General features: G+C 42.1%; 1 protein-coding gene across 2 annotated transcripts in view; it reads left to right on the top strand.

The window, feature by feature from the left end:
- Positions 1 to 24,029, top strand: part of RIN3 (Ras and Rab interactor 3) — a 101,304-nt gene that overhangs the window by 29,508 nt on the left and 47,767 nt on the right. For both annotated transcript variants that reach the window (XM_025189929.3, XM_075926686.2), the window contains exons 2-3: positions 1,339 to 1,528; positions 7,978 to 8,092. In XM_025189929.3, coding sequence (XP_025045714.2) covers positions 1,339 to 1,528; positions 7,978 to 8,092 — 305 coding nt within the window. The remainder of the gene's footprint in view (positions 1 to 1,338; positions 1,529 to 7,977; positions 8,093 to 24,029) is intronic.

Below are 24,029 nucleotides of genomic sequence, written 5' to 3'. Positions count from 1 at the left end.
CAGAGAAATATAATTATAGCAATGAGGGGGGGGGGGGCGGGAAATCTCAATTGTTTATGCTGTTATAGGGTCTCAATATTTATTTATTCAAAGTCTTTAAGTTTAAAAGGACTCTTTAAAAGGTACAGAAACAAGGCTTCCTAGCTAAAATCTGACCTTTAACTCACTATATCTTAAAGGTGACATACTTCTTAGCAGGGCTTGGGTTGGGTGCTCCCTGTGGCATTCTCAGAGTAATCATTAAAGCTACTGTATGATGCCAGGAATCCTGAGAAGCATGCAGGCCAAGCCTAAGGTGTTCTGGTGACATGAGTTGGCAGGGTCCCTGTTCATTTTAAAAATACAGTAAGGTTAAATGTATTTGGTATTCCTGAAAGGTGGTTTGATAGCCTTGGTGCTTCTAATCTTCTATTATAGAAGACAAATGCCTCCTTTTAAAGTCAAAGGCAGTTAGATCCCTCAACTGGCAAACTGGGCCCCGGGAGGCTGACCTATCCAAAGAGTAAAACAAAAAAGCAGTCATGTAGCACTTTAAAGACTAACAAGATGGTTTATTAGGTGATGAGCTTTCATGAGGCAGACTCACTTCCTCAGTTCATATTCTGAAAGTGAAATGGCATGACCATTACATAGCAGAGGGATACAATGAAGAAGTAAACAAATCAGCTACATAGAATAGCAGGCAGGGGCGAGGGGAGCAATTTCCTCCTTCCTTGTCTCTTCCTCATCCCCTTGCCTCTACCTTCTATTCTATGTAGCTGATTTGTTTATTTCTTCATTGTATCCCTCTGTTGTAAAACAGTCATGCCATTTCACTTTCAAATATGATCTGAAGAAGTGGGTCTGCCCCATGAAAGCTCATTACCTAATAAACCATTTTGTTAGTCTTTAAAGTGCTACATGCCTACTTTTTTTGTTTTACCAAGATCAGACTAACACGGCTACCTCTCTGTTACTATCCAAAGAGTTACAGCATGGGGTAGTGTGAGCTTCCAGCCAGCCACCCTGACAATGAACCTCTACCATGTTCTTCAGGTGCCATCACTGGAAGAATGGGAAAGGGGTAAATCCAGATACCAGAGCAAAATACCCATCAATGACTGGACCCCCCCTTCCCCCAGGTGAATTTATAGCTTAAGCCCATCTTACTTTGGGCAGAAACTCTCATTTCCTGTATGTTTGTGCCTGTACAGGGTTCTGACTTAGTTGTCTTTTAGGCACTACCACAATAGAACTGTTAAATAATAGTCTCGAGTCCAGTGCCCATTGTGTAATGTGTGTGTTTACACTTCTTCACAACAAACTTCTGCTTAAAGGGGCTCTCTTGTGCTGTCTCAGTCCTGTTGCAGATCCTGGTGAAGAAGATGATGATGAGAAATTGCCACATCAGTCCATCAATCTGCAAAACTGCCTTCCAGCAGCTGGCATCTGTGTCCTCGATAAACTCATTAAAACGTGCCCAGTCTGGCTTCAGCTGAACACAAATCAGGACAGGGCTGGAGAGATACTCAGCAAAGAAACAGCTGGGGTAAGTCTGCAACTGTCCAAAATAATTTCAGTTCAGACAACCACATTTTCTGCACCTCAGGGGAGATGGTTAGGTGTGGTGTGGTTTCTTCTCATGTGAAAGCAAGCATAGTTAGTAGTACCTGGTGTTTGTTACCTTTTTCCGTGGTGATTAGCTTGTTCTTATGTTTGTGGGATAGACATTTCCATTCTCTCTCGAGTGATGGTGTGTGTGTGATCGAGAAGGCTTATACCTTTAATTTACTTAAAAGTTGATGTCTGGGAACAATTTTTCCTTTTTGTTTCATATCCCTGCTCTTTGGTGCTTTCAGATATCTCCATACGCTCTCTGTAGTCTGCAGCATTTTTCCAATATCTGATTGGTAGCTTTCTTAAAAAGTGAAATCTTAAAGGTTGACAACAACAAATGTATTCACATCCCCAGTTTGCTTCTTTGAGGTGTCAATTTTGTTTTCTGGGGTGTGGGGGTTTGTTTTGTTTTTGTTTTGTGGTTTTTTGTACCTTACTTAAAATTAAGCCTTGTGTTCTTTGCAGGACAACACAGTTGTCAACCCTTTATTCAAAAGATACAGGGGTTGGAGCTTTAAGAGAGAAATCTTTCCTCCCATGTGTGTGTCAGGTGTTTGAGAGAGATTAATTGACCAAAAAACCCCAACCAAACATGCAGTGTTTTTAAAAGTTTTGTTCTGGTTTCTCAGATTTCACTTTCTTGGTGGCAATGATGCCACTCCAATCATTCATAGTAGCTCCCAAAATAAACAAGAACTGAATTTCTTATGTAAACAGAACAAGATATAAAATGTAGGGCTGTCAAGCGATTAAAAAAATTAATCGCGATTAATAGCACTGTAAATCAATCATACGAATACTATCTATTCAAATATTTGTGATGTTTTCTACATCTTCTAATATATTGATTTCAATAATGCAGAATACAAAGGGTATAGTGCTCACTTTGTGTTTATTTTTATTACAAAATATTTACACTGTTAAAAAAAACCCTTCAGTTCACCTCACTGAAGTATTGTAGTGCAAATTCTATCATGAAAGCTGAACTTAAATTCTTCTATATAATTAATATATTTGTGTCCTATTCAAAAGAGTCCTTTTTTATCTTCAGCCCCAGCTGCAGGTGGCACAGGGCTGGAGGGGGGTTGACTCTGCCATGGGCTGTGCAGAGCTGGGGGGGCTCAGCCCCCAACTGCAGGTGGCATGGGGCTCAAGGGTGGGGGTCAGCCCCCCAGCTCAGGAGAGGGGTCAGCCCCTGGGCTCAGGGGATAGACCCCACCATGGGCATTGCAGAGTTGGGGGGGGAGGGAACTCAGCCCCAGAATCAGATGTGTGGGGCAGGTCAGTCCCAGCCCCAGGAGACAGAAAAGGTGGCTTGGGTGAGCCCCGCCCGGGGGCAGAAGGAACAGCTTGGGCTATCCCCCTCTCCCAGGCTGTTTTATTTTTTTAAATATGGTCACCTGGAAGGGGAGAGGGACAGGTGTCAGGATCTTTACTTTTCTTGTTTACTTCTCCCTTGGAGCTGGAACCAGAGCTTCAGGTTTTTCCCCTCCTTTCTGGCTATGGAGAAAAACTCTCAGGAATTCTTTTGTCATAAAGAACTGGGATGCAATTAGGATGGATAAGCCCAATTTTTCTTTTACTACAGTTAGCTGCTCCCACTTCTCTTCATTTGCTAGCTGAGGCTAAATGGAGGAAGTAGTGGTGTGCAAACAGCAGAGGCTAAAATGGTGAAATGAGAATCACTGTGGAATGAAGCTAGGATTTGTGGTAAACATAAAGCTGCTGCTGCTGCAGCTGCAGGGGAACCCAGAGCACAGCCAAATTAAAGGAGAAATTTTAGGCTGAGTGTTATGGTTTCATTGTTCTTTAGCTTACCAATGAAGCCAAGTCCTAGGCAGGGGTTAAGTTAGTACAGACTTCAGAGTCAACTCAGGCCTGCGGACTGTACTCAGGTTTAGTTGTACCTTGCTTATCAGCATATTGTCACTGGGCTCAGTCTGAATAGGTGGGGCAGAATTGCTCTTGGTGGAGAGTATGTATTTGGTCTGATCATGTTATGAGCTTTGAAACTGCTGTGGTGTTGAGGGAATTTTTTAAATGGAACCCCAGTGCATGAGGTGGGGTGATCCCTCCCCCCACACCAAAAAAATGGTCTGGTATTTGTGATGAGGGAGGGTTTTTCACAGTAAAGGCTGTATCTGGTTTAGACTAAGACCTGATTATTCTCCCTCTAGAGCAGTGTTTCTCAACCAGTGGTATGAGCACCTTTAGGGGTACTCGAGAGACATCTGAGGGGTACATCAACACAACTGAAATTTGGAGAAAATTGAATTTTTGTTTTAAGTTTTACAGCACTTTATTATTTTTGTACTTTTTACACCCAAAAATTTCATTGTCTACCCGGCTACGATTAAGTTGTTTTAAACAAATGTGTCGCAATGGTAGAAAAAATTGTGTGTCTGAAAACTGTAGGTACGGGGTACTTAATTTTTTTAAAGGGGTACTTTATAAAAAGAAAAGTTGAGAAATACTGCTCTAGAGAAGCTGGGGCTTGGCTGCACTTTGTGCAAGGCTCAGCCAATTGCCCAGGTGACGGGAGTAATTCCCAGGATCACAGGTAGAAGCTAATTGACTCAGATCTAGGTCTACTGAGAGATAATATAAAGGGCAGCTTGAATTCAGGGACACAAGGAAAAGAGTAGAAAAGTTCCCCTGGAACTGCAAGGTTCCAGGTGTGATGACGCGTTGGGGGTCCCCCATCTCCTGCACCCCGAAATGGCACAAACAGACTGCACCAGCCAGTGGAATTGAGGGTGGTTTATTGCTCCTCCAGCACAGCGCAGCACAGATGTAATCTGGTTACAGGAACTGGGGCTAAGAGGCCTCAGTGCCCCCCTTGAGATAGGGGAGTCCCAGCCCCCTCCCCAGCTCCTTATTCCCTGCCTTCCAGCCAGGAGCTAACTAACCCTCTTCCAGCCCTGCCCCCCAGCCAGGGCAGCATTCCACCTTCCTTTGTTCCTCTCCATGGGGGGTGTCTGGCCAGTGGTTCAACAAGTTTGGAATTACCCTTGCATAGTGAGGCTTTCCCTGCTGGGTCTTGCTCCAGACAGCAGGGGTCACCACAGCCCAGCAAGTACCCCCACTACGTCACACCATGGAAGCCAGTCAGCTGGACGAAACTTCAGCAGAATGGAGCAGAGATGCTCTCTTTAGTGACCAGGCAGGAAGCTTGAAGAGTAAGACCCAAGAATAAGGCACAAGTTCCTAGGCCTAAGGAAAGGACCAGATCTATAGGATGACACTGTGTTGCATGGTTTAAATTTAGAGAAATAAGGCTAAATCCTGAAGGAAAGGTATGGAAATCCTGATACTGCTCGGTGGAGTGGGGGTTGATACATTAGCTGGTGTATTCTCCCTCCAGGTCATGGACAGAGCATTAGAAAATGGCAGACTGGCTGAGCGCTTGCAGCTTGCCTGAAGAGAGAAATTCATTTCTGGGAAAGATGATCCTCCCTTTCCCATTTTCTTTAATCTCCAGATTGTAATGGAAGATGTAGTGGGTATTTTCACCCATTGTCGTGGAAATGAGCGTGTTACCATTAGCTGAAGGCAAGGTGAGAAATGGGAATAGGCTGCATAAACTGCAGCGTACGCAGGGAAGTCACATGGTCTCATGAGGATGGCTATGGATGTCGCCTTTCCATTTTCTGAGTCAGTGTTGAGGGACAAAATCCAGCCTGTGCCAAGCTAAAAACCAACATCTCTGACATTTGCTGGTTCCTGCAAAGGCATCCAGCTGCTGCGACTTTAAATGTCTTGAAAGCTCTCCAAGACATAAAGGGATGGGCAGTGTCTCCAAAGGATATTAGGGGGCAAATTGTACCTCCGCTCCCCCAGCCCATTTCTTTCACAGACGTGATCCTTCCTACTTTGCAATGGGCAGTCAGGAGAGGCAGCTACAGAGGTGTGACACCCAAAGGGAGAAAAGTGTCACCAGCATGTGCTGATGCTGTGTCCTGTGCAAGGGGGTGCATCGGATATACGCTTCCTAATGCAGGGGTGGGCAATACTTTTTGATGTGGGGCCATGCCAAGATTTTGGTAAGTGGTTAAGGGACGCACATCTCTATAGAAAGGGTGATTGGGCTTGGGGTGGGGTCAGTGCGCAAAATCTCCCTCCTCCATCCTGCCAGAAGTGCTCAGTGCCTAGAGGAGGGGTGGGGAACATAAGGCCTGGGGGCTGGATATGGCCCTCAGCTTGTCTGCCCCTGAGACTCAGGCCCCTCCTCCAGCATTGGGGAGCCCATGCTGGTACTCAAGTCCCCCACCGTCCCACCACAGGCCTGGAGCACACCAAATCTACTAGGCTCCCCCGCAGGGTCTCGTGTGCAAGGGGAACATAGGGAGTGTCTTTGTCCATCTCAGTCGGGGGCCACATCAGTGAGAGGTTTGGGGTTTTTTTAAATTTATTTTTTGCTTCCCACTTGTATGTGGCCCCCGACCGATATTTTTTTGTGTGGCCCCAACCAATAAAGGTTCCCCATCCCTGGCCTGGAGGGTGCTGCCAGCCATTCTGAGCAGCCTCAGGTTGCAGCAAGTGGAGAGCCTGCCTCGGGGTCTTAGCAGGGTGGGTTATGGGCTGGATCAAAAGGCTTGGTGGGCTGCATCTTGCCCTCCCCTGCCCTAATGTCAGAGAGGTAGGGCAGCACATGATCTGCTGCTCTGGAGCTCATTCTAGAACGGAGCTGCTCTCAACACCCCCCAGAAGCACAATCTGGAAAGACTTACACAAACAGCTCCCACCCAACGAGCTAGCTGCACGTTTTGGGAAACCTGTGTGGTTAAGGCCACATTTCAGCAGACATGGCCCAAGTTTAACCTTTGGAACCATGGCAACGAGCCTTCCTGAACAGAAAAGAACAGACCAGTTTCCAGGTTTCACTTCTCACCTTGTTAATCTGAATTGAACCAAAATGGATCAAGTGATAATAACTCAGTCATCTCAGGAGTCAAACATATATTAATTCTCCAAGGATAGGAATGCCTAGATAGCCAGATGCCCGAGATGGATGTGAGCAGTGTTCCCTCTAAGGTACACAGCTTCACAGGTGATTAATCAGCCCCACCCAGTCAGTCCACGGAGCCCTGAGCCTCTGAGTGGGTGGGACTGCCATGCTGTTTTGAGGGAACACTGGGTGTGAGCATCCTCCACCTTCCCATCTTCGGTGATGAGAGAAGAGGGAGGGAATTATTTAATCTTTGTTCCTCAGCTCCCACAGCTGAGGGTTCTAACCTATGTCACTGGGCTGTTCCTCACCATCGTGGCCTGGGGTCAGGCTGCCCGTTCAGTGAGTTTGATCCAGTGTAACTATGAGCTGAAGGACTGGATTTCATATCCGAGAGCAGAAGACCTTATCAGGCTCTCTACTCTATTGAATTGAATGGAGAGCCACACAAGATAGACACTCTACTTCCCATCATAGCAAAACTACTCTAGGCTGTGGCCAGGGTGGTTGCGTGAATGTGACGTGCTCCCAACCTGAAGGTTTGAGCTATACTCAGTTCCCTCTATGGCAATACCGCATTGCCACTTGGCTATGAGACAAGTTCCTCTTCCAAAGAAATCAAAGCTTTCTGGGTGTAGTTCCACTGCACTGCAATTATTGAATCATTTCCCAGACTCTCACTTCTTTATAATGTTAATACCATGACTCCAGAATTAGCCAAATCCTTTTTATAAACACCTTGACTGGCTGTCTTTTACCTATAGCTTCTTTAAGGAAGAGATGATGACAAAGATTTGTCTTTGCCCCTAGGATTTCAAGCTGCAAGTTAAATAAATATTTGACACTGGAGTGTGATTAGTAACTCACTACTGCGAAATGCATACAGAGCTCGTAGCGTGTATAGAAGGAACTGGCTCAGCCAGAAAGCCCTTTCTCTTCTTGATTAAACTTGCCCCTGTGCTAGTTCACTACACCCACTGCTTTGAGCCACTCAGGACCAAGAGTTTTTTTTTTTTTTGCTATAAAATCAACTTATGGTTGTTTTAATCTTTCTTCCTATGCAGGTTTAGGTGGCCCCTATTCTTATACCAGTGTTAGAAACTTGAGCAAGGATGTACTGGGTAAATTCACCATTCTGTGAGGTATTGCATCAGGTCGTGTCCCTTGACAAAATGTGAGAAGTTGTGCAGCTTTGTCTTCAGGTTAGGTGGGATGTGTATGGTGCATTGGGATTTTGCTTGTCCCTTTTGCAGGGATGAATTTCGCCCAGAGAAAATATTCCCACAGTATTGGGGATCTTTGTCATGGAGTGAAACTGGAATGAAATGTGTTAGATTTGAATTGAATTGAAAAAGGCTTTTCTATGGTTACTGGAGAGAATCTTATTCTCTGCTGCCTAACATCAAATTCACAAGCTTCTACTTCTGTTCCAGATATTCCTAGTTAGGAAAGATGGTAACATGAACAACATGGTCCTTTCAGTCTACTTCCCAGGCCAGAATGCAGCTTCTGATGTGCAGGAGTATAACATTAAAGAAGAAAAATCACGTAAGTTTTCTCAAGTCTTTTGTCTCTTCTCTTGACTGCAAAGTATGTACATAATGTGCTTGTAATGAAAAAGATTGATGAGCAGATCTTGACTCCTCTAGGAAAATTTGTTCAGATTAATTGGCCCAGTTCTCTACTGATTTGTACTTGTGCACAGGATAATGCAACATACTCCATATTATAAGGGTAGCTTTTTATCCAGAATGGAAGCATTTATACAGGTGTCAGTAGTGATAGAACATGCAAGGCAATGGAGAATCAATCTCAATCTATTAAGTCTTTATTTCTGTTCTTAAAATAGCTGCCAACAGACTTTGTTTTTTTGCTAATTTATTCCTTATTCAGACACTTAGTACAAACATTTTGACCAGTTGGTGGTTCCCGAATTATTTGTTTTGACTGTGTCTTCAGCATTCAGTGTAGGACTGGTTCCCAAAGGAGTGTTAGTGCTATTTCTGTTCTCTGATTGGCTGACTGAACCTTTTATAAGAAAGCAAGAGGAAATCAAAGTCCAATACAGACTTTTGTGTGAGCACAAAGTCACCAGAACTTAATATGTGCCTTGGCTCTGCCCCGGCACGTCTGTTTCACGCTGCCCTGCAGCCCTAGCACATCTTCCATCAGAGGGGCACAGCATGACTTCACTTGTATAAGGTGTGTAAGGTCATGCTGTGCAGAGGAGGCCAGTTAGTAGAACAAAATGGCATCCTCCCTGCAGTGTGACCTAGTGCATATGGAGCATTCAATGTCGCACTGTGTGAAAGATGCAGTTTTGTGCCCTCACACTTCTATGGCATCTGCTGGAGAGCAAGGAGAGTTGAATTGGGCAAGGACTGGATATGGGGTCACCCTGATGAAAACTGATGTTTGCTTGAGAGGGGATAAGAGGCCCAGGACAGAGCCAGAGGATAAAGAAATGGTGCATTCCTAGAAAGCTGCTGGGAATATCTCTTTGGGTGGCAGAGACTTGGAAGAGTTTCTAAGACCACTGAGCCTCTTATAGCTTAAAAAACAAGGCAGAGCTAAAAGATGTAGTTACCTTACTTAAGCAAAGATGATCCAGCTTTTTAGCCAGTGGTAAGCAGAAGTGAGAACCTAGCAGCAGTTTTGATCACTTGAGACTCAGGCAGAACAAACCAGAAGTTGAACTCACCACAGACCACAACTTCCAGCAGGGGAGCATTGCAGTTACATGCATTATAGTGGGAGCATAGAAATTTATAGCAAGCATCTATGTCAGCCTAATGACTTTGGCGAGGACTGGGAGTCCTCGCCAGATGATATGAATATGGCAAGAGAGATGGTAGAGCCCCAGAGCAACCTATGAAACAGGAACCCTGATCTTTCCTGGACTCTTGGAACCCCAGACTGTGAGTGTGAAGTTGGGGATCTACAAACTGAGAATGTGAAGCTGGGAGATATACCCTAACTTACTGATGCAGTTTGTTCTAATTGCTTGGGACTGTGGGGGAGGGATAGCTCAGTGGTTTGAGCATTGGTTTGCTAAACCCACTGTTGTGAGTTCAATCCTTGAGGAGGCCATTTAGGGATATGGGGCAAATCTGTCAGGGATGGTACTTGGTCCTGCCATGAGGGCAGGGGACTAGACTCAACAACCTCTCAAGGTCCCTTCCAGCTCTATGAGATAGGACTTATGCACCCTGAGGTTAATGGTAAACTGTCAATATTTGTGCCCATTCAACCTGACCTTTCCCCTCCCCCTCAGTTTGTGCTAGTGCATGATATGGATTTGCCTCACAAAGGCCCCATAGTGGTTATAGGTTTTCAGGTTACTGGGGAGGGGGGTAATCAAGCCAAAAATTAAGAAATTGTAAAGAATCCTAGAAAATAAAGACCTAGCCCTTGCTGCTGGAAGAGGGCTTACAACAGTATACCCAGCTCTGCTACGCAGCCAGCCAGAGTGGGGACCAAGTTTTACTCTTGGATTCATCCTGTAATGTTTTATATTAATTTCTGATAACTAGAATCATTAGTGGTTTCTTTTCCCTCACAGTTACTGGGTTGACTTTTTTTTCTTATATTTGTTTGTCTGGATTATCAAACGGTAATAGCTCAGGAATATTCCTAGACTAATGGATTCATTGAGTTTAATGATAGAGGGAACCTTCAAATCATCCAGTCTGATTTGCAGTATATCATTAGGCCATAGAGTTTTATTATACGATTTATTTAATCATATATTGAACTGAGTAACTTGGCTCTGATAATGTACATCTTCCAAAAAGGCATCTAGTCTTGAATTGTGTATAATGGTGTTTCATGGCACAGTGTGTCAAACCATCTTGAACAATTTTAAGAATTATTAAACTTCTGTAGTAATATCTATGCATTATTCCAAAAGAACACATTATGCGAACTTTAAGGGATAACTGAAGGATCTGGAGAGAAGATTCTTTATTGTAAATAAATATTTTAGTTGGAGTGTTGGTACTGTTCTGAGCTGAGAGTTGAACTAGGTGTCTAGAAGGTCTCTTCTAATCCCAATCTTCTAAGACTCTATGAAAATATAATTTAGATATTGCTTGGAGAGCTATATTTTTATACTACCAGTTATTCTTTGGAGCTGTTAGCAAATTGAATTTCTGAACCCACATCATTGGGTCCAGATGCTACAGTTATTCAGCTTGTATTCTGCACTATAAAATCTCAGGTTCCTAGGAATAAAGGAAACTCTTATTAAAAAAAACACAATATAATAGTGTAGCTAATTTTTTAAAAAATTTTCTGTACGTGAACTATCCATAGTAAGGTAGAAGTTTGGGCCTCATTCTCAGCTGGTGTAATTAATTCACTCCATTCCTTACATTGATTTACTCCAGCTCAATATCTGTCCCCAAGAATGACAAAAAACTTAAGGATTTAGTGTAACATTTCTCCAAATAATTTCCTCACAGTTTTAATTCATGTATAACCCAGATAGTCTAGGGTGCATACAGAAATGAACTTCTTGTGAATAACAGCAAGTAAGTAATTATATACCATATTTATCAAAATGGTACAATTAGTGGAATGGTAAAATTAAAAATTGCTTCCCATTCAGAAGCATGAGAAATGGCACCTCATGGATCATGATCTCCATAGTCATGCAGAAGTCAGATTCCTATCATGGCTCTTCACATTATTTTTAGCCTGAGTTCTGTCAGTGATGTGTCCTAGATACCTTGTCAGTTCTTCATACTTAGCAAGCTTGACAGCAACAGACTAGAGCAAGCTCTAAGGGTCATGCTTTTGATTTCTTCTTCATTTAGGGTAAGTCACTCACCTTGTTCAATCTAGAGGAATAGAAATGAATTATTTTTAATAAAGTTAAAGGACTGTATCAGATACAAAGCTACATGAGAAGATGGTAAAATTGGAGAAACCTAATACATCTGCTCTGATTTTTTTTCTTTGAAAGATAGTTGCTTTAGCAAAGAATCTCATGTCAGAAGACTTTAAATGGATTTAATACAAGTGCTGAGTTTTTGAGATTAGTATTGTGGCAGTTCATATTCTTTTACTTTCCTAAAGTGCGTTTCTTTTTATTTTGAAACAAATGTAAGACATGTAAACATTAGCATTAGGACACTTGCTGAGGCAAACAAAAGAAACTGCTTAGCCGTGGGAATGTGCATTGAGTAGGTGGATGTAGACATATGTGCTGAAAGTAAGGGGGGAGGGTCAGGGGCTGCAGCATGCCCTAACTTGACATGGTTTCCATTTAGTGTAGTTCAGTGGCTCTCTGCCTACCCCACTGTAAAAATTGTTTCAGCACCCCTGAGTGTAGAGTACTCTTACTATGATATACCAATCATCCTTGACAAAATTGACCAAATCTGTAATTAGAGCTGCCCTACAAGGAACTGTCATACCAGTTGAAATCTGGATGAGGGTGTCATGCTGTCTGGAGTGAATCACAGCTGAGGGTGCCAACCTTAGGGCAAACAGCCAATAAGCAAGGCAGACAGCCCAAACTAGTGGTGTGATCTGGGATTAAATGTCACCATCCCCGTAACATATGTGAACTCCTGAAGCACTAGAACAGTCTTACCTCAGATTCACAAACTGACCTGTGAGCATTCCAGTCTATCTTGCCACCCAGGCAAGCTGAACTTAGTGATTTGTCAGTTGCCATACATCAAAGATCAGAAAAGATTCAGGTTACCAAAAGTCCTGAGACAACAGTCAGTCACCCCATATCAACTAGTGCCTCAGATCTCACACCAGATATAATGCTTGTTGCCAATCCTATAGTAAAGTAACTATGGATGTATTAATCAGGAAAAGGAAAGGAAAGTTATTTACAGGTTAAAGCAGGCAACGTGTGTGTGCATATATGTATGTGTATATATCTTTAAAAAGGTGACAGAATTGTAGTAATCTGTCAGCTCTGAATGTGTTTTAAGATAACCCAGGTTCACCCTGGCGAGCTCTGTTTCTTAGCTCCAGCCCTGTGAGAGTTCAAACAGCTAAAAGAGAAGGAAATTTTCGTGTGACCCTGTTCACTGTCCCTTATTCCAGCATGCAAGCTGATGAATGGACTTTCTTGCAAGTATCACCTTGCTGGGTGTGAGAGGGTCACTAACTGAGTCTTTATGCGAGATATTCACAGTGGCCCATTTAGTTTTGGTAGCCCTTACTGTTGGGCAGTGCACCATTCCTCCTGTCTGGATTCACAGGTCCAGAGCAGGCATTTTTACAATTATCAAGCAATACTTACAAATCACCTCATAGTTTAGGCATAAACATTACAAGTGAAACTAATACATGCAGCAACTTTCAAGCATTCCACAGAGTCTAAACATGTTCTTCTAAACCTGACACCTATCTTCAACAATACTAATATACAAGCAAGCTGGTATAGTTTCCAGCTATGAATTTTGTCAATGCTAATCTGACGCTGACAGCTCTGGCAAGAACTGGCACCTAGTTTGCCGGTGTCCCAGGGGGTTTCCAAGGACATCACTTGTTCTGACTTTGAAAAGTCCCTTTCTAGTTCCTCTGAGAATCCTAAATTGAGGCCTTGTTTTGCTTCCTTTACTCTTTCAGCAGCCTCCCACTGCACATCACAAACCTTTGAGTTAATCATGGTGACTCCTAGCTGCTTTCTTGATTTACAGACATCATGAAATAAAGGAAAGTGATATTTGGATAACTGTGTCCCAACAACATTCTGAGGATCTTCTTGTGTAGAATTAGTTTCATAGCTGTCCAGGGAACGTATTATTTTGCTGGTATGTTCCTGTTACTTTTTTCCTGTAAGAAGTTTATCTATGTGACTTGAGGGTATCTGATAAGAATTTCTATATAAAGGATGGAGTTTTAACAAATAGAAATGCTGTATTTCCTGCCTTCTAATTGTTAATAGGGGACTTGTTCTTATTTCATGTGGGTTAGACAATATGCCCATTGTTAAGAAATATTTTTATTGGCAGAATGCAAATCCAAGTTTCAAACCTTTTCCCACAAATCATATAGGTCTAACTCTGATACTTTTGCTAAAGGTTTTCTTAGTCCTTGCTCAAGCAGTTTCCCACTAATTAAAATTTTCTAAAGGAAGGAACTAAATATTTGGCCTTTGGAGATCCAGGGTATGGCTAGACTGCGGGGGGGGGGGGGGGGGGGAGGGAGGGGGGATTTGCGGGATACCAGAGTTATCCCGAAAAAACTGCCACAGCCAGAGAATATTTGCTCTTCCACTTTTTTTTGTGGAAGAGCAAACTCGCTCTTTCAGAAACCCCTGTATTCCTTGTTCCACGAGGTAGAAGGGGGCTTTAGAAAGAGGGGAGTTTTCTGAAATTTGGCCCTGTCTAGACACGGCCAATTTCAGAAAAGCCTCTTCCGACAAAAGTATCAGAAAAAGAAACGCAAAATGCACTCTGCAGTTTGTGTATCTTTTTCCGATAGATCCTCTCAGTCTAGACGTACCCTCAGTTATCATCTTTTGGAGGCTGTCTTTTTAGAAGATATGAAGAAATGGGGACAACTTCTTCTCTGACACACCTGTACAGTCCTACTCAACACTGGGCTCTATTGAGCTCAGTGGTTGAACACAGGTGTAGCTGAGTGGAATTTGACCTGTTCTATTTTCTTACTTCCAGGGCATTTAAATTCCAGTTGTGCCTGTCTCCAAACCGTGAAGGATAACAACCTACAATTTTTTTAAAAATGACAACTGAGATTCTCTTGCAACATCCTGAATCCAGCCACTGGGGTTTTGAGAAAAACAGCAAATATCAGGAGACTCGTGATATGATTGCATGAGTTGACAATGACAATGAGGAGTGTGAAGCCTTGGATCCAAGCCTGCCCCTACAGGGTTTTTTTCTAGGTCAGATCCCAAATTCAAAGATAACTCTTTTGTTTTAATTACAATTTGTATGCCCCCCAAGAAAATGGACAAGTTGCAAAAAAATTAGTTTATAAGGTTTTCTCCATTGAGAGATGGCAGAAATTACGTGAGACCCAGTAGTATTTCTACTAGTTTGTGTGGCATTTCTATTATCTTAAATCTGAGCTCAAACCCCTACTTTTGATTTGCCCTAATCCTGATCCCTAACCTGAAATCTTTCCAGCTTTGAACACCATCTGCTTAGCCCATTTTCAGCTGTAATTTCAGGTGATTAGAACCATCTTGGAACAGAGAATCTTCAGACTCTGATTCTCTCTTTTACACTCATGTAAATCAAGAGTTACATTAGTGTTAACCTGTGTAGTAGAAAAAGATCAGACACCTAGGGTACGTCTAGACAGTGAGGCTATTTTGGAATACCTGAGGTACCTACCCCGCATCTGTGAAACGCACCCAATATTGCAAAATATCTTTTGAAATAATGGGTGTGCTATTCCGGCATCCCTGTAACCCTTGTTCTACGAGGGTTAAGGGATGTCTCAAAATAGCATGTTATTTTGAAATTTGGTGCTGTGTAGATGCACCAAATTTTGAAATAACGTATTTCAAAATACATGCAGAGCGCAAATTGCGTATCTTGTTTAGAGTTTAAGGGTGCTGTGTAAAGTTTAGACTCACCATTAGAGTCCATGTGCCTTTAACAACAGGAGAAAAACAATGTACAAGAAGCCATTTACACTGCACAACAGCTCTTATTGGTCCTATTAACCCATGAACAATGCTGCATATTATTGAGAGCCAACTAGGACTTCTTATCTATTAACATCTATGAATCTTCTATATGGTTATAAAAATGAGGGAGATGGATCTAATAAAGCACTCCTCAAGCACCATATATGTTATGTTTCCTGCTTAATTCTGAGAAATGATGTGAATTATTCAAGATTTTCATTCTTAAAATCCAGTTTCATAAAATGTCTATTTCAAGTTTAGTTTTCTTTCTATAGTTCTGCAAATACATTTGCATTTTGAATGTGCACCATATAACAACTGATTCTCTTTCTTGACACACGAGAGGATGTGAGTCCTTTCCAAATGCACAGAGCAAGGGGTGAATAAGAGAAGTAACTCACTTCACCTACAAAATAGGGAAGAACAGATGATTTTTGATAAAACCATTAAAGAGTTAACCAGGCAAATAAACCAGAGCTGAGGAGGGTTGTAGAGTATGAGACATCCAAACATAGTTAAAGTACTGTAAGCATCAGAACTTCAGCATGGGTATTGCTTTTCTAGAATTCATTCTGCAACCCGGACTCATGTAATTAGTCCCATTGACTTCAAGACTGCTCATGAGAGAGAGGGTTGCAGGTTTGGCCATGAGTTCATGAGACAGACTTTAAACAGGTACTGTAGCTTTGGTGATGGTGTCTGCTAGGCTATGTCTACACTGCAGGCTTCTTGCGGAAGAGATCTTCCGCAAAAAGTTCTTGCGCAAAAGTACATCTATGCTGCCATGTGCTTTTGTGCAAGACAGCGTCCACACTGCCATGGATGCTCTTGCACAAGAAAGCTCTGATGGCTATTCATAGAATGGCCATCAGAGCACACGTTGTCCCTCCACACATGCCTCTTTGCGCAAGAGCTCTTGCACAAAGAGACTTATTCCTCATAGAAAGAGGAATAACTCTTGCGCAAAAAGCCCTGTCTTCTGACGATCTACTGTACGTTTTCTTGTGAAAAAATGTGCTTGTAGTGTGGACACTCTGTGAGTTTTTGCACAAAAATGGCTGTTTTTGCACAAAAACTCTGCAGTGTAAACATAGCCCTAGGCTGTGGAAATCACTCTCCTCTTGAAATCAAGATCAATAGCTTTCTCCCCATGTTTGAAATCTTTCTCTTCCTAAGGTGTTTTCTTTAGCACCTTCTCCTCCACTCAGACTGATGCACCTAAATCTCCTATTTTTATTTGGATTCTCCCTATTTGCGTGTGTCTCTATATTTTTGAGATTTGTAAGACTTTTTTTTAACTTTATTGCTATAATGTGTATTTCATGTTGCTATGATGAGGGTGATCTCTGAAGTGTCCCAAGTACCTTGAGAACGATAGCACTTTATGGACAATATTGGGTCCTCTCACCCCATCCCAAGCACTTGGGAGAAGCGGGTACAAGGTAGGAATCTCCACAAGGTTGTTTTAATTTTCTTGATGGAGGTCCCTAACATTTTGTTGGGAAACAGGGTTTGCCCCTCACTGGAATAGACCCAACCCACAAATCCTGGTAAGTGATCACCTGGAGACAAAGACCTTCTGTCCAGAGTCCCTGTACCTCTGATCAGACTCTGTGCACCAGGTATTTCCTGTCCTGCCCCGTCTTTGCTCATTGGCAGAGCTCCACAAGCTAGTATCACTTTTAAAAAGGAAACCCCAGGCACAGTGCTAGGGGGTCAGTGGAATTATGGGCCAGCCTAAAATGTGTATTCAGCTCATAAAATCACACTGAAAAATTCCAAATACATAATACAGATGGCCCATAGGATGTGGTCTAAACAAGAGCTGTGGGCCTAAAGCTGTAACACTTACCTAAGAAACCCGCTGGAAGTCACACTAAAGAACAAAACTCAACCACTCTCTCCAAACTCTGCGTAATGAGGTGGTAGGGCTGTTACAAAGATGATGGTGATCAGTTGTTCTCTATGCCCTCTGTGGGTACAGAGTCATAGAAGATTAGGGTTGGAAAATATTACCGAATTTCACTGGAGACCAACCCAGGGTTATACTTATATTGATTTATTCAATGCCACTATTGAATCAAGCAAAAAGAGAATAGAACTCCTTCACATATGTGCACACGTTCATACACTCACACCCTTGTGCACGACAAGTTGCGCAGACAGCAAAAGAAGCCAAGTATGGTGAGTCTGATGTATCTGCCTGCACTCACCAATGCAGGCCAGTGAGCTGATCATACAACCTATGGTCTGTATCAGTGTTCCCCAACGCGGTGCCCACGGGCGCCATGGCGCCCGCCGGGGCATTTACATGCACCCACCAAGTGCTCGGGGCCAGCCCCACCCTGGGCGCACGGTGCATGCGTGGTGCCAGTCCCGGGCACGCAGCGCATAGGTGGCCCCGCCCCCGGGCACATGGGTGGCCCCGCCCCCAGGCACACGGTGTATGGGGAGCGCCGGCTCTGGACGTGCGGCGAATAGGCATTGCTGTGCCCGGGCGTGTGGCACATGGGAAGCACCGGCTTTGGGTGCACAGCACATGGGCAGCCCTGCCCCCGGGCATGCAGTGAATGAGTGGCCCTATGCCCGGGCACAGGGCGAGCACCGGCCCCAGGTGTGAGGCTATGGGGGGCACTGCCCCCGCACCTCCAAAAGGTTGGGGACCACTAGTCTGTATGCTCTCTTCATTGAGCTGGGTGGCCCCTGTCACCTACACTGAGTTCTTTCTCTGTCACCAAGAGGCCCACCCAGACCTCATTTTCTTCATGTATATTAATTTCTTCTTCTCCTCATTTTTGTTGCACTTCTGTTCCTTTGTGTGTCTCATATGCAAGCGTAATTGCCACCAGGTGGATTTGAACCTGAGTACTCTGAAACTTAGTATAGGAGCTGCTACAAGCCAGGTGGCTCTTAGCCTATGTTGTAGAGGTCTCTTGTTCTTATCTGTTGCTATGGTCTAGGTACCACTGCATGGGATAGTGAACCACCCTAGGTGTGTGGGTTACACAAGCAAAGATTACATCAGACCACACCTAGCCCCTGGCTCCTCTCTGTGATCTCCTGGCTCCTCTCCACAAAGGCACAGACATTACCCTGTTCACACCATTTACACACACACACATACTCCCTTGCCACTGGACAGAATGTTACAGAGCTTAAAGATTGTTCAAGCAATAGGTGGAAGTTACAAATTGTGCAAGAAGTGGCAGAACTTGAAACGTTACATGAAAGTTACATGGCTTGCAATAGAAACTGGCATAATTTAGAACAACTGAGAATTACATGGCATACAGTAGCAGAGAGGCACTGACTTGCAATGGCTGAAACTAACATGACTTATAATACAAAAAGTTACGTGTCTTACATTCACATTACACCGGATTGGATGGAGGCTTTACACAACAGAAAAGACCACAGGAGGTCATATAGGCCTACCTCCTGCTCAGATAATCCCAGCTAGGGCTTTGTCAAGCAGGAACTTAAAAACCTCTAATGTGGACAGTTTATCACCTCCCTTTGTAACCTATTACATAATAATGGCCATACTGAGTCAGACCAAAGGTCTGTCTAGTCCAGTATCCTGTCTACCAACAGTGGCCAAAGCCAGATACCCCAGAAGGAGTGGACAGAACAGATTATCATCATGTGATCCCACTCCTGTCATCCATTTCCAGCCTCTGACAAACAGAGGGTAGGAACACCATTCCTGCCTATCCTAGCTAATAGCCATTGATGGACTTAACCTTCATGAATTTACCTAGTTCTTTTTTAACCTTGGAAAGTCCTGGTCTTCTCAACATCCTCTGACAAGGAGTTCCACAGGTTGACTGAGCATTGTGTGAAGAAAAACTTCCTTTAGTTTGTTTTAAACCTGCTACCTATTTCATTTGGTGACCCCTATTGCTTTTATTATGGGAACAAGTAAATAATTTTCCAATGCCAATATATCTTTTTTGAGATTAGGCAACCATAACTGTATGCAGTATTCAATATGTGGTCGTACCATGGTTTTATATAGAGGCAATAAGACATTCTCTGTCCCTTTTTTTAATGATTCCTAACATTCTGTTTGCTTTTTTTGACTGCCGCTACACTCAGTGGATGTTTTCAGAGAACTATCCACAATGACTCCAAGATCTCTCTCTTGAGTAGTTGTAGCTAAAGTTTGGATTATTTTTTCCAATGTGCATTACTTTACATTTATCAACATTACATTTAATTTGCCATTTTGTTGCCCAGTCACTTAGTTTGGTGAGATCTTTTTGAAGCTCTTCACAATCTGCTTCGGTCTTAACTATCTTGAGCAGTTTAGTATCATCTGCAAATTTTGCCACCTCACTGTTTACCCATTTCTCCAAATCATTTATGAATAGGTTGAATAGGATTGGTCTCAGTATGGACCGTTGGGAGACACCACTAGTTACCCTTCTTCATTCTGAAAACTTATATCTACCCTTTGTTTCCTGTCTTTTAACCAGTTATCAAACCATGGAAACTAACTTTATTTAAGAGCCTTTGGTGAGAGACCTTGTCAAAGGCTTTCTGGAAATCTAAATACACTATATCCGCTGGATCCCCCTTGTCCATATGTTTGTTGATCCTCCTCAAAGAACTCTAGTAGATTAGTGAGGCATGATTTCCCTTTACAAGAAACCATGTTGACTTTTCCTCAACAAATGATGTTCATCTATGTGTCTGACATTTTTAGTCTTTGCTATAGTTTCAACTAATTTGCCCAGTGCTGACATTAGACTTACGGGTCTGTAATTGCCAGGATCACCTCTAGAGCCCTTTTTAAATATTGGTGTTCCATTAGCTATCTTCCTACTATCTTGAAGCCCTCCAAAAAGTAAGAATCAATATTCTTGGACTCTGACTCCCTCAGGGATCTGATGGGACCTAATATTACCTGTATTACATACAGAAGATGATTTAAAGTGTAAGTTACAAACCACAGTTAATAGTTCTACAGTTTCACATTGGAGTTCTTTTTGGAACTCTTGGGTGAATGCCATCTGGTCCTGGTGACTTGTTACTGTTAAGTTTATCAGTTTGCTTCAAAACCTCCTTTAACGACCCCACAATCTGGGACAATTCCTCAGGCCTGTTGCCCAAAAAGAATGGCTCGGTTTTGGGAAACTCCCTAACATCCTCAGCCGTGAAGACCAAAGCAAAGAATTTAGTTTCACTGCAGTGACTTTATCATCTTTGAGTGCTTCTTTAGCATCTCGATTGTTCTGGGGTCCCCCTCTCCCCGGTTGTTTAGTAGGCTTCCTGCTTCTGATATACTTAAAAAGCATTTTGCTCTTACTTTTTGAGGTTTTGGCTAGCTGCTCTTCAAACTCCTTTTTGTCTTTTCTTATATTTTTACACTTAATTTGACAGTTTATTCTCCTTTCTGTTTTCCTCACTAGGATTTATCTTCCACTTTTTAAACAATGCCTTTTTATCTCTCACTGCTTCTTTTACTTGGTTGTTAAGCCACAATGGCACTTTTTTGGTTTTGTGTGTGTGTGTGTGTGTGCGTGTGTTTTCTTTTAAGTTGGGATATAGATTGAAGTTGGGCCTTCGAGTGCTTCTCCATCATCCTATTGAAGTAGATTTTCCTAATGTCCAATCTAGACATCCCTTTTTTGTGTGTGTTTAAGTTCCCTGAAGACTTCTCTGTTAGGAGAAGAAGAAAAGGAGGAAAAATAGTCAATGAGACTATTCATGCTAGATGAAGCTGATAAAGAAGGTGCAAATTGTTCTTAAATACCCATTGTTTGTTTGTTTTTAAGTCATTACTATGTGAAAGGTAGTATGCTAACCAGGTAATGTCTTTATTCATACCTTTGTGATGGGTCCCAAACCTGTACATGAAATTAAAAGTTCCAAGGCTTCCCTGTGTATTTGGCTTGTGGAATTGGCCTGAAACAACACAGTGAGTTTGAGAACCATTAACAAGTACCAGGGCAGGTTAAAATGTTGTCCAACAGGTTTCTGTGTGTTGCCTTTTTAGATATCCGATTTGTGTTAATTAATTTTTTCCCATAGAGACTGTCCAGTTGGCCAATATATATAGCAGTGGGGGCATTGCTGACATTTGATGGCATAAATCACATTAGTGGATGTGCAGTTAAATGAGCCTCTGATGTGGTTCAGTCCAGTGGTGAAATCGCTTGTGTAGATGTGTGGGCGGAGTTGGCACTGAGACTGATTGCAAGGGTGAGTTCCTGAACGATTATGATGGAGGTGTACTGTGTGGTTACTAAAAAGAATTTGTTTGATGTTAAAACATAATGGGTGTAACACTGAGTTAGGACTTTAACAATTGTGGCTTTCTCTCCTCCCCCTCCCCCCCCCCCGGTTGCCAGAGCAATAATTGAAAAATTCTGAGCTTTAAACAAAAATAATGCCTGATGTATCTCCACTGAGTTCAGTGAGGTTTCACGTGGTTTGAATTTAAGCATAATTGAAATTCTTAAACTTAACAAAAACAAACAACTTTGATATTATAAATGGAAAATGAGATGTCCAAGATTATTCAAATATGTTGTTTATAATGAGACATATTTTATTAGGTTATGCTTCACGGTATCTTAGCTTATGCATTAGCACAACCATATAGTTGGTTATGCTAGTACCTTGGCTTATAGACAGCTATTGTACTTCAGTGCACACGAGAGTTGTGTGGCAAAGCTGAAAAGGACAAATAATTTACTTTGATATGAAAAGTGCTGAAAATTACTGTCTTTGGAAGAAATGTAGGAGCAGTCACCGAATATTCTCCCCAAACTTGCAGAGATAATGAAGATAATGAAGATGTTGACAAAGCAAATCAGTATCAAAGCACTGGTTCTGTTCCAACCAATCAGAGATCTGTATCCTGCACTGATCACTTACATAGCCCATCACAGAAATAGGCACAGTCATGAAGTTCAGAGTTAGATTCAGATTTCAACTTCTCCAAAAGTCGAGGAGGAAAGATGGGATCAGAGATCAAACTTTGGGCCATTCCACTGTGGGCCTATCTCTAGTTTAGGCTCATGCCCTTGTTCCCACAGGTGGATGAGTACTACAACTAGAAGCAAGCAACACTGCTGAGTCAAATCAGCAAATAGTCAAAGGAGCTCCTGGATGATGGAGTTCAGAAGGGGGGAGAGATCAATTAGACAAAGGGAAGAGGCAAAAGAACAGTGGCACAGAGAAGCTGGTCCAATAGCTGAGCTTCTGCAATTGATTCCTTAGCTGCACTAGTGAAAGTGGATCTGCTTTCTAATGCATCACAACCAGATAGCTTTAAACCTACAGATACCGATCTTTTTCATGCTTACCAAGTTACCGATCTTTTTCATGCTTACCAAGTTATGTCAGCTATTTCCTGAATCCTGTCCTGAATCCTGCCCTTTCTGAGCAACAAAGAAAAGAAAACACTGTGATTATGGGCTTCAGTCATTCGCACTGCGTGATATGAGGAGCATTTAAGGTGAATTAATGGTGGCTGTGATTGCACTGTGAGGTGTTTTGTTGCACTGGCTCTCATCTTTTTCAGGCAACTGTACTGTATGCCTTTTGGGAGCCTGATTGGTCTTGCGTACTCCCAAATTACACCTCACCTAAAAATGACTTGTACACAAAATCAGACATAACAATACAAAATGTCACAGCACATTAGTGCTGAAAAATTACTTGCTTTCTCATTTTTACAATATAATTATAAAATCAATTGGAATATAAATATTGTACTTACATTTCAGTGTATAGTCCATAGAACAGCATGAACAAGTCATTCTATGAAATTTTAGTTTGTACTGATTCTGTTAGTGCTTTTTGCATGGACTGTTCTAAAAGGAGGCAGATATCTAGATGAGCTTATGTACACCCAGAAGATCTCTGTGCAGGACTGAATTATGACAGCCTGAAGCTCGATGCTATGTAAAAGGCTCCATATCATAAAAAGAGTATATTATTTTCACAGAAAGGATATTGAATATATAAACACAAAAGCTTTATAGTCTCACAGGAAAACAAGAGAATATATTATTTATTTACACTACGAATAAGGAAAATTATCCTTTTCATATGAATAAATAAAACAATATTAATTTTGTTAGGGAAACACAAAGTTTATCCAGACTATATAAAATATGTGCAAATGTTTATTCCAATTTCATTTTCACTACAAAACAATGAATTGTTGGGATTTTTCTTTTGAAAAACTATCAAAATACAGTGAAGTTTTCCCAAACTGATCAAGGGAAGCCAGCATAAATCTATCCTCCTCAAGGTCCAGTTGAACCAAATCTATAAGATAATCACCTGCAAACTCCATCATGTGAAGCATGGATAGTGCAGAAAGCAGTGTGCACACTGAAATACATACTTATACATATATACAGATAAAAAAAGAGAGCACACTAACACTTAAGAAAATAAACAGGAGTGAAGGCACTACACGACTAAGCCTGCTATAACTTAAAAGATGACAGCTTTCCAGCTATTAGTAGTCAAGGGGCATGCTATACATAACATCACTCCTACGACTAGTCTCATATGAATATATGCTTGACAAAATTGCTTCATGACGTTGCTGTCTCCGATCTCACATTTTCCCGGTTTTTATTGGCAGTGAGATTATTTATTTGTTTCTGTATTTAAATAAATTATGAAGGCAGACTTTTATTTAAATAAATTATGACTGGTCAGACTTTTACCAGTTGGCAAACAAAACACTGCCTTAAGAGACTGATAGTAGAATTACTTGTAAAAATACTAATTTTACAAGTGCAATTTATCATTTTTTCCCTCAGCCCAGACCTCCTGCCTGTCAATAATGAATAGTTAGTGAGGGGTAAGGGTAAGATAACAGTA

The sequence above is a fragment of the Pelodiscus sinensis genome, chromosome 5 (assembly GCF_052426305.1).
Source record: "Pelodiscus sinensis isolate ZL-2025 chromosome 5, ASM5242630v1, whole genome shotgun sequence".
Taxonomy (NCBI): Eukaryota; Metazoa; Chordata; order Testudines; family Trionychidae; genus Pelodiscus; species Pelodiscus sinensis.
Note: the sequence above shows the minus strand (reverse complement) of the source record. Positions and strands in the feature narration are given on the sequence as shown.